Below are 22,144 nucleotides of genomic sequence, written 5' to 3'. Positions count from 1 at the left end.
TAAACTAAGAGAAATGATTACAACAATCTGTGTATAGATGTGTGTGCATGCATGTGTGTAGATGCATGTGTGTATGTGTGTGTCTGTGTGTGTGCTGATTCTGAGGCTTGAAATCAGGACCTGAACACTGACTTTGAGGGGTTTTTGCTCAAGGCTCAGAATCAGCACACACACAGACACACACAAACACACGTATACATATAAACACATACATACACATGCACTATACACTCTACCACTTGAGCCACAAATTCACTTCCAACTTTTAGGTGACTAATTGGAGATAGTCTTACTGACTTTCCTGCCCAGAGTGGCTTTGAACCACAATCTTCAGATCTCAGCCTCCTGAGTAGCTAGATCACAGGCATGAGCCACTGGCACTTGGCAATCACAACAATTTTTAACATTCATTATAATCAGAATTACATGTTGTACATTTTAAAGTCATGACACAATGTATATATTAGTATTTAAATGAATATTGTGATAATCCAAACTATGAAACTTTGAAATTATTTTTAATACTTTTTTAATTCTTTTAATATTTTTTTCCACTTGTTATGTAGCAAGTCTAATTAGCACACTTTATCTAAATAATTCATTATTTTTCTTTTTATTTCCTGAAATGATTAAAAGATTAGAATCCAAGCTAGAGATGTATTTCAGAAATACAGCACATGCCTAGCTTGCCCTAGGCAATCCTCAACAACCCCAAAGAAGAATAGAGATTGTAACCTGTAAACATAGTAGATTACAGATCAGCAAAAAAGAAAAAACTTGTAAATAACAATGAAAAAGAAAGCTTATTAAAGTTAGAATGGTTTAAAAATATAAAAAAGGAAAAGTAGACTACTTTAATGAAACTCCAAACTCCAGTCACAAGAAGCACACAGCAGAGAGAGATCCCCCTATATCCTGGGATTCTGGAGAGATTTATATATCAAATAATAGAGCTACAAAGTGCTTCTAATTGCTCAGATTGCTGTGTGTTGGTATACACAGTAGATCATTAAATATTCATCCACCAGAGACACAGGAAGAGTTGAATACTAAATGATTTAAGTGCTGCTCTTTTGGTATATTGGAGGGCACACCCAAATCCAGACTTAGAAGTCATCTTTAACTATATCACTAGCTACATCCCAATATATTAGACATTTATAGCTACACATTCTAACTGTCAAGAGAAATAAGCTAAAAAATTACTGGGCTAATGTGATTGCACTGGACTGAGTTACTTTCCAGATGAACCCTTGAAGAAGTTATGAAGCCAATTATATACTTGATTCTTACAAAAATAGAAGTTTTTATGTTTAGTTTTAGTTTTTAATCTATGTATATTAAATTCATTGAACAGTAGTCTTTAAAATGAAGAATTACAGTAGCTCACAACTGTAATAATAGCTACTCTGGAGGTTGAGATCTGAAGATTGTGGTTCAAAGCCAGCCTGGGCAGGAAAGCTGGAAGTGAAGCTGTAGCTCAAGAAGTAGTAGTGTGAGAACCTTGAGCAGAAAAGAAGAAAGAAAAAGCTCATGGACAATTCCTAGGCCTGAGTTCTATCCTCAAAACTTGTAGAAGAAAAAGGAAAAGGAAGAAAAGAAAGAAGAGAAAGTATAGGAGGAGAAAGAGGAAGAGAAGGTAGAGGAGAAGGAGGACAGGAGGAAGAGGAGGAAAAGATGGACCTAAGTTTCATTTACAAAATTCCTATTGTGGTCACAAACAAGCAATCTTCTATTTACTCTTTATCTTTCTACTTACTCTTTTTAATCTCACTTCTTCTAACACCATTGGAAATCTAATTGTATTGGCTTATGCAAGATTTTCTAATTGAAGTAAGATATTGAATATTTTATTGTCACCATAAGGCAATATCCAATTTAGACATATAATATATAAGTATTTAAATGAATGTTTAGTTAATCCAACATATTAAACTTATTTCAATTTATTAATGATAATTTAAATACACTTTTGCCAGTTCCTATGCAGCAAGTATAACTACAAACTTTATGTCACTTGTTCTACTATAAACTTTATTTTTTAGAAAACAATGTTAGTTTTCTACTTTTAAATTACAGTGAAAAAAAATAAACCCAAAGAGAGAAGACTACACAATAAGCACACTAAAATCTGAGAAACCTTAATAAAAATATCCTTTACCACCAGGACAACCCCAAATATGCATATGTATTGCTTCACCTGAACCTAATTTTTCCTAGGAACTATGCCTAAGAACACTCAAACATGGATGTAGAATTTCAGTCAGTAGTAATAATGCAAAAGTGAAATATATTCCAAAACTCTAATTACCCAAAGTCTAATATCCATGTCTATCATCAAAAGTAGTAACAATACAAAAATCTATTTGTAGAAAATTGCATCTCTCATTCTCCTGCCATCCATAAATTCTTCTGCGCTCTTTCACATCCTACTACTAAGTGGGGTCAACCAGATGACTCTGGAGCACCTGACTCCTCCTCAGGAAGCCATGTTTGGGTTTTAGTGTAGGTGACTAACTCAGAAGTTCACAGATCTAGCTGGCCAATACAGTATTTTTTTCATGAGATTATGTAAGACTGGGCTAACAAAACAGTGGCCACTTGCTCATGTGAGGTGACTTAAACTATCCATATTGGCAGAAGTCACAAAAATAATTTATCTTGGTCCTGTGTTCCTTAAAAGCATCTATCCAAACCCTAGAACTCTTTTTCTGTAGAAAAGACAGTACATATTGGTAAAGAAATCCAAACCACAGTAAAGTCACAAATTAGCTGTAGAAATCTTAAGATTAGCAGCCATTGAACAAGTAAAAAAAGGTTGTATATGTCAGGCAAAAGGCAAGTGGTAGCAAGAAAATATGATGAGATGTTCAGTGGTGATGGGTAGAATGTATGGTCATGTGTCTTCCAGGGACTTTCTAAGATGAGGCCAGGAAATTTGCATTTTTAAGTATCTTCTCTTCTATAGTACTACTCCTGACAACCTCTGGAACCAATGTAAAATGATGGAGTATATGAAAAATGAAGGGATATACTACTTATACAGAATTATTATATCAATTAATGTAATATCCTAGTCATAGTTTAAAAATAGCTTTAGAAACCCTACTTCCTGAAGTATTTACAAATATCTCAATGCTTTGATTTAACTATATATATATATATATATATATATATATATAAGTGGAATATAAAGTTCTGTTTATGTCTCTTAAATTAATTCATATCAGCTGTGTGCCAGTGGCTCATGCCTACTGAGGAGGCAGATCTAAGGATCTAAGTTCAAATCCAGCCCAGGCAGTAAAATCAACAAACTCTTATCTCCAATTAACAACCAAAACCCAGAAGGGAAGCTGTGGCTCAAGTGGTAGAGCATTCTCCTTAGGCCCTGAGTTCAAGCTCTAGAAAGCACTAAAATAAATAAATAATCAAATGTACACTTTTTCTTACATAGGGTTTAAGGGTGTTTTTTTTTGCTTTTCCCCTCTTGCTTGTCATCCAATTTTTGATGCATAGAAACATATTTTGACAAGAAAAACATAAGCAAAACTAATTTGTGGTCCTTGAGAAAAAAAATGTGAAATACTTTGTAAGTGACAAATGTCACAAATCCATTGGCAGAAAAAAAATGTAATTTATACACCTGAATATATAACTGTGACATGCAGGGGTAATTATACATATAACTTTTGTTACTGTTCATCATTAGATTGGTTCCAAAAGAAAACACTGTATTTGGCAGGGTAATGAGACCTATCCCATAACACAGATCTGAACCTAATGAGGCTCTCACAGCCAGTCATGAGCTCCCAAATCCTCCCTCTCCCTGAAATACGTGTTCCAAGACCTCACAGTGCCTTTTATCCTTATCAAAACATGTCAGAATGAGGAAAAATAATAAGAGTTGTCCAATATCCAGGACATTTTTGAGATGTATAAATGTGGTTTGAAAAACTAAACAATTTAAACTGAGATTTGTGGACAATGTGATTGAAAAGGAAAAATAAATTGCAAATGAAAAGGAGGCATACTTCAGAAACAACTGGTTGCAATGACTATTTCTCTTCTTTCTTACAGGTCTTTTGTTGTTGTTTTGTTATAAAGCAACTTAATTCAATGCATGGGGTCTCTCATAATTTTTCCTCAAGGCTGTCACTCTACCACTTGATGGTTAATTGGAGCTAATAGTCTCACAGGATTTCCTGCCAGGGCTGGCTTCAAACACGATCTTCAAATCTCAGCCTTCCAAATAGCTAGGATTACAGGAATAAGCCACCAGGGCCTGGCACATGTGTGCTATAAAACAGTATTTAATCTTACTGAAATAATGCATTATTAGTTACATTAGTACCCATGGGGCTTGGTGGATCTTTCCAGCACCTGGAAAGCAGGTTTGCTTACTTCTTCTTCATTCATTCAAGCATTAACTCCTTGCCATATCCCTCCGTGATTACTGCAACCTTATGTTTGAACTGTTAATATTTGTTCTGATACGTAAATTCACATGTACATGCTCACTTTTATCTGACTGCCACGGTTTGTCAGTGCTTATTGTCAAAGATATTCCCCAAAGATAAAGAAAGGTACTGAATAGCAACTTACCAGTTGTGAAGAGAAGTTTTCTAGGATCCTGGGAAAAAGGGAAAAAATATTTGATTGAAAAATAAAACATTGATGAAATAAAATTCTATTGGTAAGTAGCCAGGTATTAGACCTGTGTATTTGAGCATCTCAAAATGTGTTCTTCCAGTTTACATGAGACTCACATTTCATAACATGTTTACAAATAAAAAGTCAATACAAAGAAAAAGGCAGGGCATGAAAACCTAGTGTTAATGTTAGTTAAGCAATGGACTTAAGCTGACTGTTCAACCATTTTGACTCAATAGCTTAAGCTATCATGTTAGGTTTTACTATGTTGCCTCAGCTGGTATTGAATTAATGGGCTCAGATGATCCTTCGACCTCAGCCTCCAAGACATTGAACTGTAGGTACCACCAAATCAGTCTTAACTTCATTAACATATGCCTACCTACTGCAATTGCCAAACTGCATCTAAGAAGACACTGACAATGAAGTGTGTTGAGGACTGTACACTGTAAACTTAGAACAAAGACCGTTAATGGAGAATTTATTTTGTTTCAGATGCTAACAAAAATAACTCACATAAGTTTCTGGTATTTGGAAATTAAAAACAGTAATATTGCTAATGCAATATTGCCTTTAAGCAACATCTGTCTTGCTGTTATGTACTCTAGTCAACTTTTTCTATTTTCTGGAAAATGTGGGTCAGTCCTCAATAGATCTATGGATTTCATTTTCACCCTTATGGTACTTACTATTTAGGACTATTGAATCTCTCTCTTCATGCATCCATTTTATCTGAGGGTTAGAGTACACAAAGCAAGTAGGGAAGCATATAGTATAATTCAGATGCCTTGACTAAGGACTACACATCTAGAAACAGCTTTTCACCTAACATAGGTCAAATGATTTACCATTTTGAAATGTGGATAAGAGGTGATCAAGAGAAAGCCAATATGATCATTTTAGTTTTATCTTTTTTTTTTCAGTGCTGGGACTGAATGCAGAGCTTGGCATGTGCTAGACAATGTGCCACCACTGACTACACTCCACCCCTGAGAAAACCAATGTGTTTCCATCTCATAAAAACATGAATTGGGCTGAACAAGTGCTCACACAAGAGCTATGAACAAATAAACATGGTAACCAGAAGATATAAATATGACTACTGTCAGGGAAGAAGATGGAACATAAGAGTGAGAGATGAGTGAAAAGATGAGATAGATTTAAACTGAGCCCCAGGACCCAGGACTACACTGCAGCCACAGCTGGAGAATGGTTATTCCAGGCAAGGTAGAGTCAAAGCAAGGACACTAAAGAATAGGGAAGGAAGTTTGCCTATAATAATATATGTGTTGATTTTATATGAGTATGTGCGGTATGCATGTGTAGTATGTGTATGTGTAGTATGTGTGTGGTATATTAGTATATGCATATGAGGTATGTGTGCAGGAATGTGTGGCTTTGTGCAGTGTGTGTGATACATTTGTATAAGACTATGTATGGAGTGTGTTTGGTATGTATATGAGGCTGTATGTATGAATATGCATGTATGTAGGAGATGTGTGGTATATTGCATGAGTGTATATGTTTTCTATATACATGTGAAGTTTGTACATGTATTTCAACTACATCAAGCACACAGCCCTATACCTGCTAGATAGTAAATACATATTTATTAAAAGAGGAGAAAGAACAAAGGGCCACATGAAAGAAAGGGTAAAATAACAAAGGAAAGGAGACATCCAGTTTTAAACAGTGAGTGGCCACTTTCATCCATTAGATTTGCAAAACAAACAAAAAAACAAACAGAAACAAGTCTGAGAAGTAACTACTCTGATACAATGCAAGTAGAAGTATGTATACTGGGAAGGCCTTTTGAGAACTATCTACTTTGTTTTCCATTTATTAAAATTGTTTTGTACTATTGCTAAAGCTTAAAATCTGCACTTTGAGTTAAAGTTTTTTGCCTATGTATCTGCATGGCAGATATGAAAAAAGAAATGAGTTTACTGGGATGTGGTTAATGCCAATCCTGGAATCAACAAAACACCTGTGACTAAGGATGGTGCACAAAATAAAAGATGGTGCATTCATTGAAAAAGATCTGACAGATTTGTGTGCATGATGACATACAGAACTCAACATTTTCACTCATTCCTACTAATCTACCCTTTCCCTCATTTTTTGTAATTTTGTAAGACACATATTGAATTTTTGACTGCATTCTCCTCCTAAATTAAGAAACTTGATGCCTCCATCAGAAAGAATGACATTGCCCCATTTATTAGGAAATGGAAAGACTTGGAAAAAATTATATTAAGTGAAGTAAGCCAGGCCCAAAGAAACATACATCCCATAGCTTCCCTTATTTGCATAACTAGTACATGTGTAGGAACAGCAGAAAAACCCAAAAGCTATGTACATATGACAATATAAGATGATATTAAGCAAAAATGAACCCCAAGATAGAGACACAAATATCTTTTATATATCTTACTATTGTTTCTAACGTATTTATAATATACTATGTGATTTTTTTTGTTGCTTTTATGCTCCGCTCCAATGGTATAACCCCTGTTTTCACTGTATTTGATTCCAGTGCCCTGCATCTTATATATACACTTCTTGAATTTGGGGAGGGGAAGGAAAAAACAAAATGCTTAAATAGGGATACAGGTTGACCCATTGTAACAATGAGATGCACAAAACACTATGTTAAAAAACGAACTTTACAACTTAGGTGAGGAGGAGGGAGTGTAGTTGTTTGTGGAGGTGGGAGGGCAGGGATGGTAGGGGAAAAACAAAGGAGAAGGTAACAATGCTTGATAGGAAATGTACTCATTACCTTGCTCATGTAACTGTAACCCCTCTGTGAAGTATTTTTACAATAAAAAAACATTAAAAAGAATAACAACAAAAACAAAATCATGAAACTCACTAATATTTTAAATCTAATAAATAATTGTTGAAGATCCACAAACAATAACCTACTTCTCTGCCCTTCCCCCTCAGCCCAGTATGTGACTTATTAAGGTACTTTTAACCTGCAATGGAACTGTTGATACCCTCCACTGAATGACTGGAATTAGACAGAAGCTGGTGAGAGTCAGATGTGAATGACAAGCCTCTGAATATGGCAGCATATAAATGGTAGATACTGCAAACTGCCATTTTCAGCAGGAAAGACTGAAATAGTAATTACCTATACTTTCTATTGAAAGGGAATAGAACTCAACTTGACAACTGCATTTCAAAAAGCACTCTTAAGAAGCATCAAGGTATAAACTTGCTGTGAAGAGAAAAAAAAATCACAAAGCCTCATTAGTCATCTAGTCAATAGTGAAGGAAAAATGGAGAGACAGAGACCACCCACCTCATGTCGATATCTTGCTGCATTCAGCTCAAGGAAATCTTCACTGTAGTTCACTGAGAAGTTGAGGGCATTTATCAGGTGGGCAGCCACATGTACACCTATGGAACCACACCACGCACACATCAGGGAGGTTTTATACGCCCAATGCCAAGGAGCAAGTAAAGGTCAATAAAGGTCAAAAGTTTTGACAACAATATAAGCAATGAAATATTAAACTCAAAGTGCTTATAATACAAACAAATACATCACCTGAATAACAACCATCAATCAGACTTTCAAAGACTTTAATGAATTATTAAGTCAGGTTAAGGGAAACAAGAGAAAGGTAATTATACCCCCATCATACACACATACATTATAGTATCTGTAATGGCTAGCTGACTCCACCCTCCTCGCAGCAAAGTCTCCACCCAGTACCTGCGTTACCTAGGCAACTGGGACACCTGGAAGAGGTCACGTCTGCATCAGCTGAGGTTACATCTGAATTTGATGTGGCCACACCTTTCTCCACCCTTACCCTAGATAAGGCCTAGCCCAGGCCCTGGTGCTCTCTCTGTTCATTTCTAGCTCTCTGCTCTCTGTGTTCTATTCTAGCTCTTTGCTCTCTCTGTGTTCTATTCTAGCTCCCTCTCTGTTCGTTTCTAGCTCTCTGCTCTCTCTGTTCTTTTCTAGCTCTCTCTGCTCTCTTGCTGTTCTTTTCTAGCTCTATCTATCTCTCTCTGCTCTCTCTCTGCTCTAGCTCTTTCCTCTCTCTTTCCTCTCTTTCCCAGCTCTCTCTCTTTCCTAGGCCTTTCCCAGCCGTGTGGAGTGCCAACCTTGCCTGGTCCCAGCAGGTCTACTGAATAAACCTACCCCTTACCTGAATACCACGTGCGTGCTGGTGCTGTTCTTACTGGGCTACCTCTTTTTAAAAACCTAACAGTATCTAATAGGCATTTATTTATTTTTTACTAAGTGGCTCCTGATGTTCCACATCTTTCATCTCTCCCTTATATTCCAATCTTTTATATATATATACATATATATATACACACATACATATATATTATAAACTTCACTGTCACACAAATAAAATATAGGCCTATTAAAAGGTTTTTAACCACTGAATACCTTTTCCAATCCATAGATAAAAGCTTAAGCCAATAGAAAAATTTTAGGAACCACCTATTGAAACAAAACTTATCTGTTTTCTTGATTAGAAACTTATCTGCAGTGGCACAGCAGTGGTCAGTCAATATAGAACTCATACAAAAGATGAAGTGTAATGAAATTATGAGAAACTTTAAGACAAACTCATTTTGACATAGTTAAGGAAGAAGAAAATTCTCTTAAGGAGGATGGGGGCAAGGAAGGTACAAATAAGATACATGATCAGCCCTTCAAACCTTCTGGCTTTGCCAACTTTATCTGTAAAGTGTTAATTGTATGTGCTTATGGGGCACAGTAATTCAATATAACAAGTACTGATCAAACCCAAGTAATTAATATCTCCATTTCAGCATTACTGTAAGGACTCAAGGCTCTTCTCTTCTCATAATTCATAAAATATATGCTAGACTATTGTGAAATACAGTCACCCCACAATGTTGAATATAAACTAATGCCTTGATAGATTTCCACTATGTGTCCTCGAGTAATTTCAAATATTTTATTGATATTTTTTATCTCTTTTTGGTTTAATACTTATTTAGAGTAAGAGATAGTTTCCATTTTCTGCACATGAAGAGTGCCAGGAACCAAGTGCTGTTTGCTAGAAAATACAGCTACTACCTTCAACCAAGTGCTGTTTGCTAAGAAAACACACTACTACCTTTGATAAGAGCTGTTAAGCCTTGGAGCCTATTGATACCCTGTTTGACAACATTGCTTTGCCCCACCACTTTCCATAAGAGCTGTTACGCCTTACAACTTACCGATGTCCTGTTTGACAACATTGCTTGACGCCTTCTGAAGATTCCCCACCTATGACCTTTTGCAAGATATAGTTTGCAGTTTTGGTGCCTAGCAACCCTATTGATCTGCTGATGCTAATTACCCTGCTCAGCGTGCTATATATACTGCTGTGTAAAAAATAAAGTTTGAGACCTTGATCAGAACCCTGTCTTGGTCTCCTTCCTCGTGTCTGGTTTGTCTCTCATTCAGGTCAGTTCCTCTTTGAGCCCTTGTTGAGCAACCCTGCAGGCAGGGGCAGAAGAGGATACAGTATTCTTGGTACCATTTATTGAAGAGGCTCTTAATTCACCAGTGACTGTTTGGTAGTTATAAATAAATGAAGCTATTTCTTTCTGAGCAGTTCATTTTGTTCCATTGGTCTGTGTGGTCTGTTTTATGGTACTGCTATGCTGTTTGGATTACTACAGCTTTGTTGTATATTTTGAGGTCTTCAGCTTTGTTCTTATTCTGCTCAAGATTGTTTTGGCTATTTGGAGTGTTGTGTTTCCATACAATGTTTAAGATGGTTTTCTCTAGTTCTGTGATGAAATGTCATCAATCTCTGTTGCAAATTGCATTAATTTAATAAAGTACTAATGGCTTTTTAAATCCGGTATAAAGGAATGATTCAAAAAAGAAAGAAAGAAGCTGAACTTCACTGAAAATAAATTTTTCTGCTCTGTAAAATATACTGAGAATGAAATGGCAAGACAGACTGGGATAAGATTTTTGCAAAGGACAAATATTACAAAGGATTCTTATCATGAACACATGCATAAAACTCAACAAGATTACAATCCAATTTAAAAAGTTAATGAAAGATAGCTCAGCAAAGGTGTTATGTAAACACACAATGCTCTTCACAAGCTATCAAAGACTTACAGGGACACAGAAAAGATCACTGATGGTGAGAATGCAAAATGATGCTATGACTTTGGAAGACAGCTTTGTGGCTTTTTAGAAAATTGAATAAAATCTTACCATGGAATCCATAAATTTCTTGATTGCATGTTTACTCAAAGGAGCTAAAAGCCTAAATCCATGAATAAACTCATACGCCAATATGCACAGGGACTTTGTCCTTAATTGCCAAAATGTGGGAGCCAACAAGCTGGTCTTCACTAGGTCAATGGATAAGTAAATCATGGTGCAGCCATGCTGTAGAATATTAGTCAGTGCTAAAACAGCATGCAGGGAAGGGAACATAAATCTATACTATGAAGTGAATGCAGTCAATCTGTAAAGGTGACATACATATGATTCCAACTGCATGGCATCCTGGACAAAGCAAAGCTGGGGAGACAACAAACATCATTGGCTACCAGAACAAAAACACAGGTCCCATGGTTTGCCTTATTTGTAATAATTAATATACGTCTAGGAAAATCTTAGCAGATGAGCAGAATAGTTTGATAGCTATGGACATATGACCATATAAGAGGATGCTATGCAAAATGAACTCCAAGACATGGACACAAGAGACTTTTCTTTGTTATTTTTGTTTTTAATGTACTACATGATTTCTTTTTTCTTTTATGTCTCCCCCCTCCACACGCGCCATGGTTTATGCCTTGTTGTCACTGCTTTTGATTTTGGTCCCCTTGGCATTGTATATATGTGTATCTGAATTAGGGAAGAGAAGAGGAACAAAAAATGGTGAGATAAAGGACAAAGTGGGGAACCAATACAACACTCACAAGACACTATGTTGGAAATGATCTGTACAACTTGGGGGGTGATGAGGTAGGAAAGAAGGAGAAAAATGTGGGAAAGGGTAACAAGTTCAACAAGAAATGTACTCACTACCTTACTTATGTAACTATAACCCCTCTGTACATCACCTTGACAATAAAATTATAATAAAAAACAGAAACTTAAAAAAAGAAAGAAGAATGCATAGACAAAACATATAGATACTTAGGACAGTAAAAATGTGCTGTCAGATACAACATTGGCAGATATATATCAGACATTTTCAAAACCTATGCAATGCATGTCACCAGGAGTGACCCTATAGGTAAATATTGAGTAATAATAATAGGACACCATAAGCCAAGCACTGGTGATTCACATCTGTAATACTAGCCACACAGGAGACTGAGATCTGATGATCATGGTTCAAAGCCAACCCAGGCAAGAAAGTCCGTGAGACTCTTATCTCCAATAAACTACACAGAAAAAGCCAAAAGTGATGTGTGGCTCAAGTGGGGAAAGCTAGCCTTGATCAAAAAATAAGCTCAGGAGTAGCACCCAGGACCTGAGTTCAAGCCCCAGGACTGACAAAAAGAAAAAGAAAAAGAAATAGCATAATTTCACTAATGAAAACAAATTTACATGTGGAGGGGGAATAAGGAAACAAGTACATGTAGTATAGAAGAATTCTATTTGCTGTAGAGCTACACTCTAAAAAATATTTTTAATTATTTAACAAAAAGTAAAAGTAAACAAAGTTGGAAGTGGATCAACTAATAAACAAGTATAGTGTTCCAAGTAAAAGATGTAATATAATTCAATTATACCACAGTCAAATAAACAAACAAAAAATAGTTAAACAAAATGCCCTGTATCTTACAGTTTTACCAATTCTGAAATCTAAAAGAAATCTTACCATGTGAAAGATAGGTCTATATTTTGAATACACATTGTATGGCTAAACATGGTAATATATACCTATAATCTAGCAAATAGGGAGCAAAATAGCAAAATACACCTCCAGCTCAAAGCCACCCAAGAAAAGTAGCAAAACTCTATCTCAAAAACAAAATATTGTACAAACAAAAGATTAAAAAATTAAAAAAAATTTATTGTGAATTAACCTAACCAAAAGTAAGTCTCAAATAACAGTTATATAAGATAGTATATATCCACTGTCATTATAATCTTTCACATGAAAAGAATTTAAGGCAGCTGGGAGGTAAGTTCTGCCAAGTTCCTTGCATGGATTGTCTCATTCAATGCTTTTTTAAAAATATATATACTTTTTATTGTAAAGATACCGTACAGAGGGGTTACAGTTACATGAGCAAGGTAATGAGTCCATTTCCTATCAAGCATTGTTACCTCCTCCTTTGTTTTTCCCCTACCATCCCTTTTCTCCTCACATCACCAACTCCTCCCTCCCCCCATCCAAAGTTGTAAAGTTCATTTTCAACATAGTGTCTTATACATCTCATTGTTACAATCGGTCATCCTGTATCCTTGTTTCACATATGGTTATATCCCTTCTCCTCCCCCCAAATTAGAAATATGTATATACAGGATGCAGGGCACTGGAATCAAATTCAGTGAAAACAGGGGTTATACCATAAGGGAAGAACATACAAAAGAAATAAAAAAAAATCACATGGTACATTCTAAATACGTTAAAAACAACAGCAAGAAAGAAAAAACCACATGTGTCCCTTTCTTGGAGTTCATTTCACTTACCATCATCTTATCTGGTCATATGTACATAGCTTCTGACCTTATTAAGAGCTGTATCAAAACATTCCTCAGTAGATATTATCATATATAAATATCCAGTCAAAATGATATTAATATAAGAGCTGAGTGCTAGTAGTTTATTCCTGTATCCCTAGCTACTCAGAAGGTTGGGATGAGAGAATCTCAAGGCAAAGCCAGCCCTGACAGAGAATCTCTCCACATTCTTAGCTCCAATTAACTAGGAAAAACAACAAAAACAAAAACAGAAATGAAATTGGGGCTCAAGTGATAGAGCACTCAACCTTGAGTTTATAAAAAAAACTAAGTAAAACCAAGAACAGGAAAAGAAGAAAATGAAGTATTTTACCATATATCATTTCAGGTGACATCACATTTCGTATATGAAAACTTCAAGTAACTAAGTTCGCCCTATGTGATTACTTGCAAAGCTTAAAAACTTGTTGTCTATTTCTTTAAATATCTAAAAATACAATAATTTATATTTAGGAAATAGTTCTTATCAGCTAGGAGGCTAAATTTTGGACATGGTAATTTTAAAAGTCATATGACAATCCTATTCAAACTCATAAAAGACTAAAGTGACCCATGTAGTAAGAACAAATCAACTTCATGACAGCTGATAATATAAAAGAATCAAACTATTCATTTACAATTAGGAAAGCAGGTTATTTTACTGGCGTATTTATGATCTTTGACTTTCTCACCTGAAAAAATACAGATGGTAACCCCACAGGTGATGTGAAAAGTCCTGCTCTTATCCAGCATTCTTCTGGTCATTCTGCTTGGGATCTAAATAAAAGTTGTTTAGTATGTAAAACAATGAAACTAATAAGATATTTGTACTACATTTTAAGTAGTTCTGTCTAGAATATCAAGATTTTGGAAACAGAGTAAAGACTTACTAATTAAATTTTAGTGTGGTGAGTTCTCTTGTCACCCTAGCTACTCAGGAAGCTGAGGATCAAGGCTTGAAGCCAGGCTGACAGGAAAATCCATGAGACTCTGACTTGCAACTTATCCCAAAAAAGCCAGAAGAGGAGCTGTGGCTTAAATGGTAGAGTGCTAGCCCTTGGGGTGGGGAACCTCAGAACAGTACCCAGGATCCCAGTTTAAGTCACACACACACACATACACACACACATATGCACACACACACACACACACACAATTACTGAAATGAACTATAGAATATCTGGTCAACAGAAGGCTCAAAACATTCAAAGGAATATAAAAAGGTTATATGATTGATTAGAAATAATTTTCAAGATACATCGTTAAGAAAAATGCATAAGAGATGTCACTGTGGTTCTCTTCTGCTCGAACTTAATGTATTGCATATTAATATCTGCAGACATTTATCCCAAACTGTTATCAGTAGTTGTTCTGGCAGAGTAAGATTAAGAAAAATGTTTTCTGGTAATTTTGCATATTTCTGGAAGGTTTGAATATCACAGTATATATGCTTTCTTTTTGTAGTAAAAGTAAACTTATTTTTAAATGGTGCAATATCACCCATGGTTTTAAAGGCCTGCTTGATGTTGTAGAAATATAAATGTCAAGCATCTTTGAATATCTGTATTTCACACTGAGCAACAATTCTTTAAGACTTATTAAATACTGAGAGACCACGGCGGGAACTTTTCACTTTCTGCCACTTATCTCCTTTTGCTTCATGCCAAGCCAATGGCCAGCCACAGGGACCAAAACTTAGCATTTAACAATGGTAGGCTACCTACAGAAAGCTATTTCCACAAATTACTGCATTAAAATAGTTTCCAAAAATAAGTACATAAAAGAGTTGACAAGTTTGGCTACAATAAACTTTTATATATGAACTTCATAGAACTTCAAAGTAAGTTCATGCTAATATGATTTTTTTAAAAAATCATTATTAATCCAATATCACCTTACTACCATAGTGAAGAATAAATGGATGTACACACATATGTTTGTTTGCAAGCTCACAGGACTACACAAAATAATCAAAGACAAAAACCAATTTCATTTGAGTTTTAATATAATGACTGCTAAAGTATTTTGTTATCTCCTCCTTTATTTAACATTTCTAAATATTTATCACACAGGACAATAGCTATTTTATCAAGTCATCGTTTTCAAGCCTATTCTGCTGCTGTAAATGGTATGCAAGTTAAGTAGAGATGAGTTGCCAATGCTAGCAGTCTTTCTATTCACTGCTCAAAGGCAAAACTAACTTGCTTACCTGAATGTAAGAAACTGAAAACATAGGATGCCGGTGAGCATGGAATACTGGAAAGAGTTCAGAATTTGGACTGACTAGCTATGCCATCCAGTAGATTTATGATGTCAGTCTAGTCATTTAACATTCTCTATGCCTCATATTTCTTGTATATAAAATGGACTATTAATACCTGATTACAGAATCATTATAAGGTGTCACAGTCATGTATGCAAAGGGTTGAGCACAGTTCCTGAACATACTGTGAATGTCATTTCTGCTATCATCCACTTTTATCTAGGTGATAGCCCACTGATTACCTTATTATGTTTCTTTCTATCACCACTAAAGTTCTCTAAACAAAATCAGACCAGGAAAAGTAAGCAGGATGAACAGATGACTGTTGCACTTGATTGTTACACTGAGAGCCGTGACTTACCTTACTTGAACCTCGCAGAAAAGCCAGGAGTGTCCGGCACATGGGTAGAAGAATAAGGCTGCAGTTGAAGTTGAGAACAGATGCAGAGGCTCTGCTTAGACACAATCCTAGCTGAACAAACAAGGCAAGGGTCAAGATATAATCAAGAACAAATCACAACAGCCCTGACATGTATGCTCTACGTTTTATCCTGCTCCTCTTTAAACACCATGGCAATTACCAACTCCCTCAAGAGTCCTGAAACCAAGAGTCCTCTTAGAAAAACTAGTTTCTTTCTGCTCTGAATGGCCATAAAACTAAGTTCTTCTCTCATTTCTGCTGCTACCATAAGCACTTGAGCACATCCTTTCAGCTGAGGGACAATTTCTCCCTCTTTCCTTCTTCTGGCCTGAACAGGTACTGGTCTCAGAATTGTGTTTTCTGTACCTCTGCAATCAGGACATATTGGAATCTTTTCACTAGTGAGTCTCCAAGAGCTGTAAATGACACTTTTCTCATTTGTATTCTCTCTCTCAAGTTCTCTCCATTCCCACACAAACCCACTCCTGTACTACATCTCACTTCCAAACATATCACCTTGGTAACTCCACTCAGCTCCTAGATTTCATCTACAGCCCTTCTTTCTTGAGATTTACTCTGACCTAAAAATAGGAGACATCCTACTGCCATAAATTCTCTCATTATTTTTCTTTTTGTTCTTTAGAATGTCTTTTGACACTCTTTACAATTGTTCTATTGCATGTTTTCATTTATTAATTTAAAAAATAAATGTCGCACATATTTATGGGGTACAATTTGATGGGTTTTAGGCAGACAATTGAGAATGACCAAGATACGTTAATATATGTATGTATCATCTGAAGTATATACCATCCTTTTCTTTATTTTGAAGCATGTAATGCATTATTATAAACTGCCATCACCATGTGGTTAAATAGCTTATCAGAAACTGTTTCTATTGCCTACCTGCAACAGTGAACCCTTCAAGCAATCTCTCCACATTCCTGACCCACCATAATTCCACTAGCTGCTTCTGCAAATTTGACTTCTTTACATTCTAAATATAATATCATCATATTTCTTTGTTTATCTTGCATATGACCTCTAAATGGATCCATGCTGATGCAAATCACCAAGTTTAAATAAGACAGTTTGGAAGAAAAGCTATTCATGTGTTTAAGATTGTTTGGAGATCAGGACATATCCAACTTTCAACTGTTTGTTTATAGTTCCATTTCTCATTTGATCACAGTTAATTTAAAACAGTATTTATTTATTTGTTTATTTATTTATTTTTGCCGGTCGTGGAGCCTGAATTCTGGGCCTAGGCGGTGTCCCTCAGCTCTTCAGCTCAAGGCTAGCACTTTACCACTCGAGCCAGAGTACCACTTCCAGCTTTTTCTGCTTATGTTGTGCTGAGGAATCGAACCCAGGGCTTCATGCATGCAAGGCAAGCAATCTACCACTGAGCCACCTTCCCAGCCCCTAAAACATCATCTTTATATGAAAATAAATGAAGAACATTATGAAATGGAACCCCAAAACACACACAGTTCAGTTTGTCCACATGATACTTATAAATATATTGTTTCCGTGCAGTTTCAGGTAGTAGTTAATATTACAATTCCTCTTACAAACTGGTAATAGTGTGTCCTGGAGGAATTAAGAAGTGATTCAACATAAAAAAAATTATGAACTTCAAGTGGATCAGAGATGTCAATGTCAGACCTGAAACTGTAAAAACCACTAAAAGAAAATATCTTTATATTTTTATTTTCTGAATAAAATTCCAATAGCTCAGCAACTAAGGGCAAGAATGGATGAATAAGACTGCATCAAATTTAAGATTTCTGTATACCAAGAAAGCTAATCAAAAAAGACTGCCATAGTTGTAAAATGATTTAAGAGCTCTTTACAAATTATTTTCATTATTAATATATTAAATACAGTGATTAAAAAACCTGGTGAAGCTTTTTAATGTAATCTTCAGATAAACTCTGTGAAACAGATTTAGTAGATGTCATTATTGGCACTTCAGAAATTAAGAACTATTTTAAAGTAAAAATAATTGGGTTTGTAACCAGAAATCTGTTTCCTAGCATGGGGTGGCATCTGACAATAAATGTGTCTGAAAGTTCCCCAGATTATTCTAATATGCAAAGCTGGGTTGAATCTTAAACTGGCTCCTCCATAATTCTTCGAAAGTTATGGAAAATGACAACCATTAAATTTGAATAAATAAACATAATTGTGTTTTTCCAAATTCACCATCTTAGTTTAATTTTGGTTAATTATTACATCAAAATATAAAAGTAATTAATCTAAGAAGGCATAAATTTAAAAAGTGATAGCACAGACTTCATCTTCAGAAGGCTGTCAGAGTAAAACAAAACAAATGCTTGCTATTACCTTAATAGAAAAAAAAAAAAACAATGAACCAAATGTCTTAATGAGTCACAGAAAATATTTTCAAGACACACATGGCGGCTAACACCTATAATCCTAGTTATACAGGAGGCTACCTGTGGGTCTCAGTTCAAAGCCAGCTCACAGAGAGAAACCCAAGACTTACATTTCCAATTAACTAGCCAAAAGCCAGCACTAGAGATGTGGCTCAGGTTGTAGAGTGAGCATTAATCAAAAGCCAAGTTTACCTGGTGCACAAGTTGAACCTAGAGTTCAAGCCCCAGTACCAATACAAAAATGAAAACATTTCCAAACCTTGCTATTTAATTTTAAAAGCTATTTAATTAATTTCACTGACATCTGAGTGATGTTAGAATGGAGAAGGGGAACATATTGCCCAAGTTAAACAAGTAGCAAGAAATGGACTTTGTACCCTGCACTGATCTTTTTCATCTCAGGCTAAAACTACAACAGAACTTTAGCAATAAAGGATACAGGAAGAAAAATAATAAAGTAACAGAAGTGGGGAAAGCCTGCTCCCAAAACTCCCATGGGTTTCAAGCATTGTGACTTAGTTGCTGGTAGAGTGCAATAAAGAAGCTAAGGTCTTGAGTTTCATCTCTCATCAAGCCTGATTTCTTCATTTCATTCTTTGGTTATGAGCTACCTCTGTATCTCTAGCCAGAATACTTATTTTTCAGTTGTACATTCATAAGCATGTCTGTATCTGAATAAGCGTCTGAATTCTCTGAGCTCTCTGCATTGTTTTGCTTCCCATAAGACCAATCCCTAGACAATTTCCAAAAGGTATGTCAATCTCTCCTGTCTGCCTCTCAACAACACAATCTGCCACTATGGAATTGGCTCATTCTCTTCTATTCGTTTTTGAAACCCAGCTTCTCAAATGTCAGCTTATATTATTGTAGAAAAGCATTATGAAAAATGAAAATTCCCATTGCTATATTAAATATGTGGACAAAAGGAAATGTACTTTTTACAAAAACTGTGAATCAAGAAAATTCCTAGCTCTATTATTACTTGTAGAATATGAATGCTAATCTATCTATCAAAATAGTCAACTGATAAATCTTGAGTGACTAAGTGAATGAATGAAAGGGGAAAAACAAATCGTTTAAATAGGGATACAGGTGGACCCATTGCAACAATGAGATGTACAAGTCATTATGTGGAAAAATGAACTTTACAACTTTGGTAGGGGGCGGGGTAGAGGGGAGGATTGGCTGGGGGGGGGGGGGGGAGGATGGGAAGGGATGGGAAGGGGAAACAAAGGAGAAGAAGGAGATAAGAAATGTACTCATTGGGGCTGGGAAGGTGGCTCAGTGGTAGAGCGCTTGCCTTGCATGCCTGAGGCCCTGGGTTCGATTCCTCAACACCAAAGCCAGAAGTGGTGCTGTGGCTCAAGTGGTAGAGCGCTCGCCTTGAGCTGAAGAGCTGAGGGACAGCGCCCAGGCCCAGAGTTCAGGCCCCACTACCGGACCCAAAAAAAAAAAAGAAAAAGAAATGTACTCATTATCTTGCCCATGTAATTGTAACCCCTCTGTACAGTATTTTCACAATAAAAAATAAATTAAATAAATAAAAATCTCTAAATAAATTTAGATAAATACATTTGATGTACATAAACACACAAATGTTTGTATTAACAGATTTTTTTAATATTGAGATTTAGTCTATGCCAGGTACTGGTGGCTCACATCTGTAATCCTAGCTACTCAGGAGACTGGGATCTGAGAATCATGGTTAAAAGACAGGAAAGTCCATGAAATCCTTATCTCTAATTAACCACTAAAGAGCTGGAAGTAGAGTTGTGGCTCAAGTGGAAGAGTGTTAGCCTTAAGCAAAAAGAGCTCAAAGATAGTGCTCAGACCCTGAGTTCAAGCCCCAGGGTCCACACAAAAAAATAAGATAACATAAAAAAAGATTTAATCTAAAACAAAATATTTAAATTCAATACTAAGGTTGTAAAATTAGAGAAAGGCAAATGAAGGAGTCTTTGTAGAGAATATTTATAAGTCATAGGCATTAAAACCAAATTGGCCAAAATTCAAATACTATTACCTCTTTTGTGCCTTGGGGAAATTATTTGTACTTTCTGATCTGTGCTTTAATCATTTGTGAAGATAAAATAATAACATCTTTAGAAAAACCTGAATAAAGAAAGCTACTTGAAAATGTCCACAGGAGGATTTCTGCTATTAAATGTTATATTTATTCAACTTTGTTTTATTCTTTATTTTTTACATAGAGAAAGATAAATAAAAGGAAAGGAAAAAAGGAGAGAGGTATTTTTTTTAATTTTGTATTTCCAAAAGAAAAAGAATCTTCCAGTAATTCACTGCATTGTTTTATACTCCTCAATCCTTTGTTTACCTGCATTCTTTCTCAACAATGAAAAGAAGGAAGGAAACAAATGATAGAGAATAAGAAATATAGAAAGATATATAAGAAGATAACACTGTTCAAAAAGAAATGTACTCAATACCTGATTTAACAATACCTGACTACAATAAAAAAATGTTTTTAAAAAAGAAAGGACATACTATCACATTCTCATCTATTCTTTTTTTAATTTTAAGGTTTTATTTTATGTACTTTTCTTGTAAAGATAATGTACAGAGGGGTTATAGTTACATAGGACAGGTAATGAGTACATTTCTTTATGAACAGTGTTACCTCTTCACTTGTTTTCTCCCAGTTTCTCATCTATTCTGTCTATTCTGTCATTTCTATCTCCTGAAGAGATTGATTTTCTATCTACTAATGATGCTTTAATTAGATTGAATCTTTACCAAATTAATATACTAATAATGTGATTATTTTGAAACATCAAAGAAATGAGTATAATAGTAAAAAAGGTTCATATACACGCACGCTAATGTCCATTTTAATCTTTGGAATTTATAAATTTTTGCATTATTTCAAAAAGAGCTTCATGAATGTGATTAAGATTGTTGAACAGATATTGTCCTAAATTACCAGGTAGGTGTAATCTAATCACATGAATATTTAAAAACAGAGAACTTACTCTCTCAGGAGGGAGTAGAGATTGTACAGAAAAAGATGGGAGAGAGACTCCATGTACAAGATTTGCTGATTCTTCTTATGCAGGAGTCCTGCTTTCAGTAGTAATCAGAAGCCTCTGGAGTTAACAGTGGCCCTGACCAGTTACTTAGCAAGAATGATGAACATCTCTAAAATAGCAAGAGACTATATTCTATCCATAACACAAGTAACATCAGAAGCAGATTCTTCCAAAGCCCCAGCAATGAACAGCTTAATGTCAACACTGTGAGTTTCACAGTAGACTCTTAACCTACACAACTATAATAAATTTGTGTCAGTTCTAAATATTATATTTGTTATGGCGGCAGTATTTTAAAAGAAAAAGAGGCACACTGAAATTAATCAACTTTTCTCAAAATATCAGAAATTTCAGGCTCCATACTCAAAGACATTCCAGTGTTTTTTATTTTTGTTTTTTATTTTGCAGTAAATTATCGAAAGTGCAAACTTTGAATTCAAACAACTCTTTTGGCAGACATCTAACCATATCATTTTAAACTAAAACTAGAATCATTAACATTTCAAAATTTAGCTGTAGGATGGTTTACATTGTTACCTGAGTAATAAACTTAGATATAATAAAAAAAACTGAAAATCTATCACTTATTAAAAAATTAGCAACTTTGGGGCTGGGAAGGTGGCTCAGTGGTAGAGCGCTTGCCTTGCATGCATGGGGCCCTGG

The 22,144-nt window shown here is 35.4% G+C and overlaps 1 protein-coding gene across 1 annotated transcript in view; it reads right to left on the bottom strand.

Moving 5' to 3' along the window:
• The window catches only part of LOC106000544 (NADPH oxidase 4-like), a 136,614-nt gene that overhangs the window by 62,607 nt on the left and 51,863 nt on the right, over positions 1–22,144 (bottom strand). The window contains exons 3-6 of the mRNA XM_013035821.1: positions 15,973–16,083; positions 14,041–14,125; positions 7,961–8,058; positions 4,603–4,630 (exon numbers count right to left, since the gene is read on the bottom strand). Of these exons, the coding sequence (XP_012891275.1) occupies positions 4,603–4,630; positions 7,961–8,058; positions 14,041–14,125; positions 15,973–16,083 (322 nt within the window). The remainder of the gene's footprint in view (positions 1–4,602; positions 4,631–7,960; positions 8,059–14,040; positions 14,126–15,972; positions 16,084–22,144) is intronic.

The sequence above is a fragment of the Dipodomys ordii genome, unplaced genomic scaffold (assembly GCF_000151885.1).
Source record: "Dipodomys ordii isolate 6190 unplaced genomic scaffold, Dord_2.0 Scaffold222, whole genome shotgun sequence".
Taxonomy (NCBI): Eukaryota; Metazoa; Chordata; class Mammalia; order Rodentia; family Heteromyidae; genus Dipodomys; species Dipodomys ordii.
The sequence above is the reverse complement of the archived record's forward strand: the minus strand, read 5'-3'. Positions and strand labels throughout refer to the sequence as shown.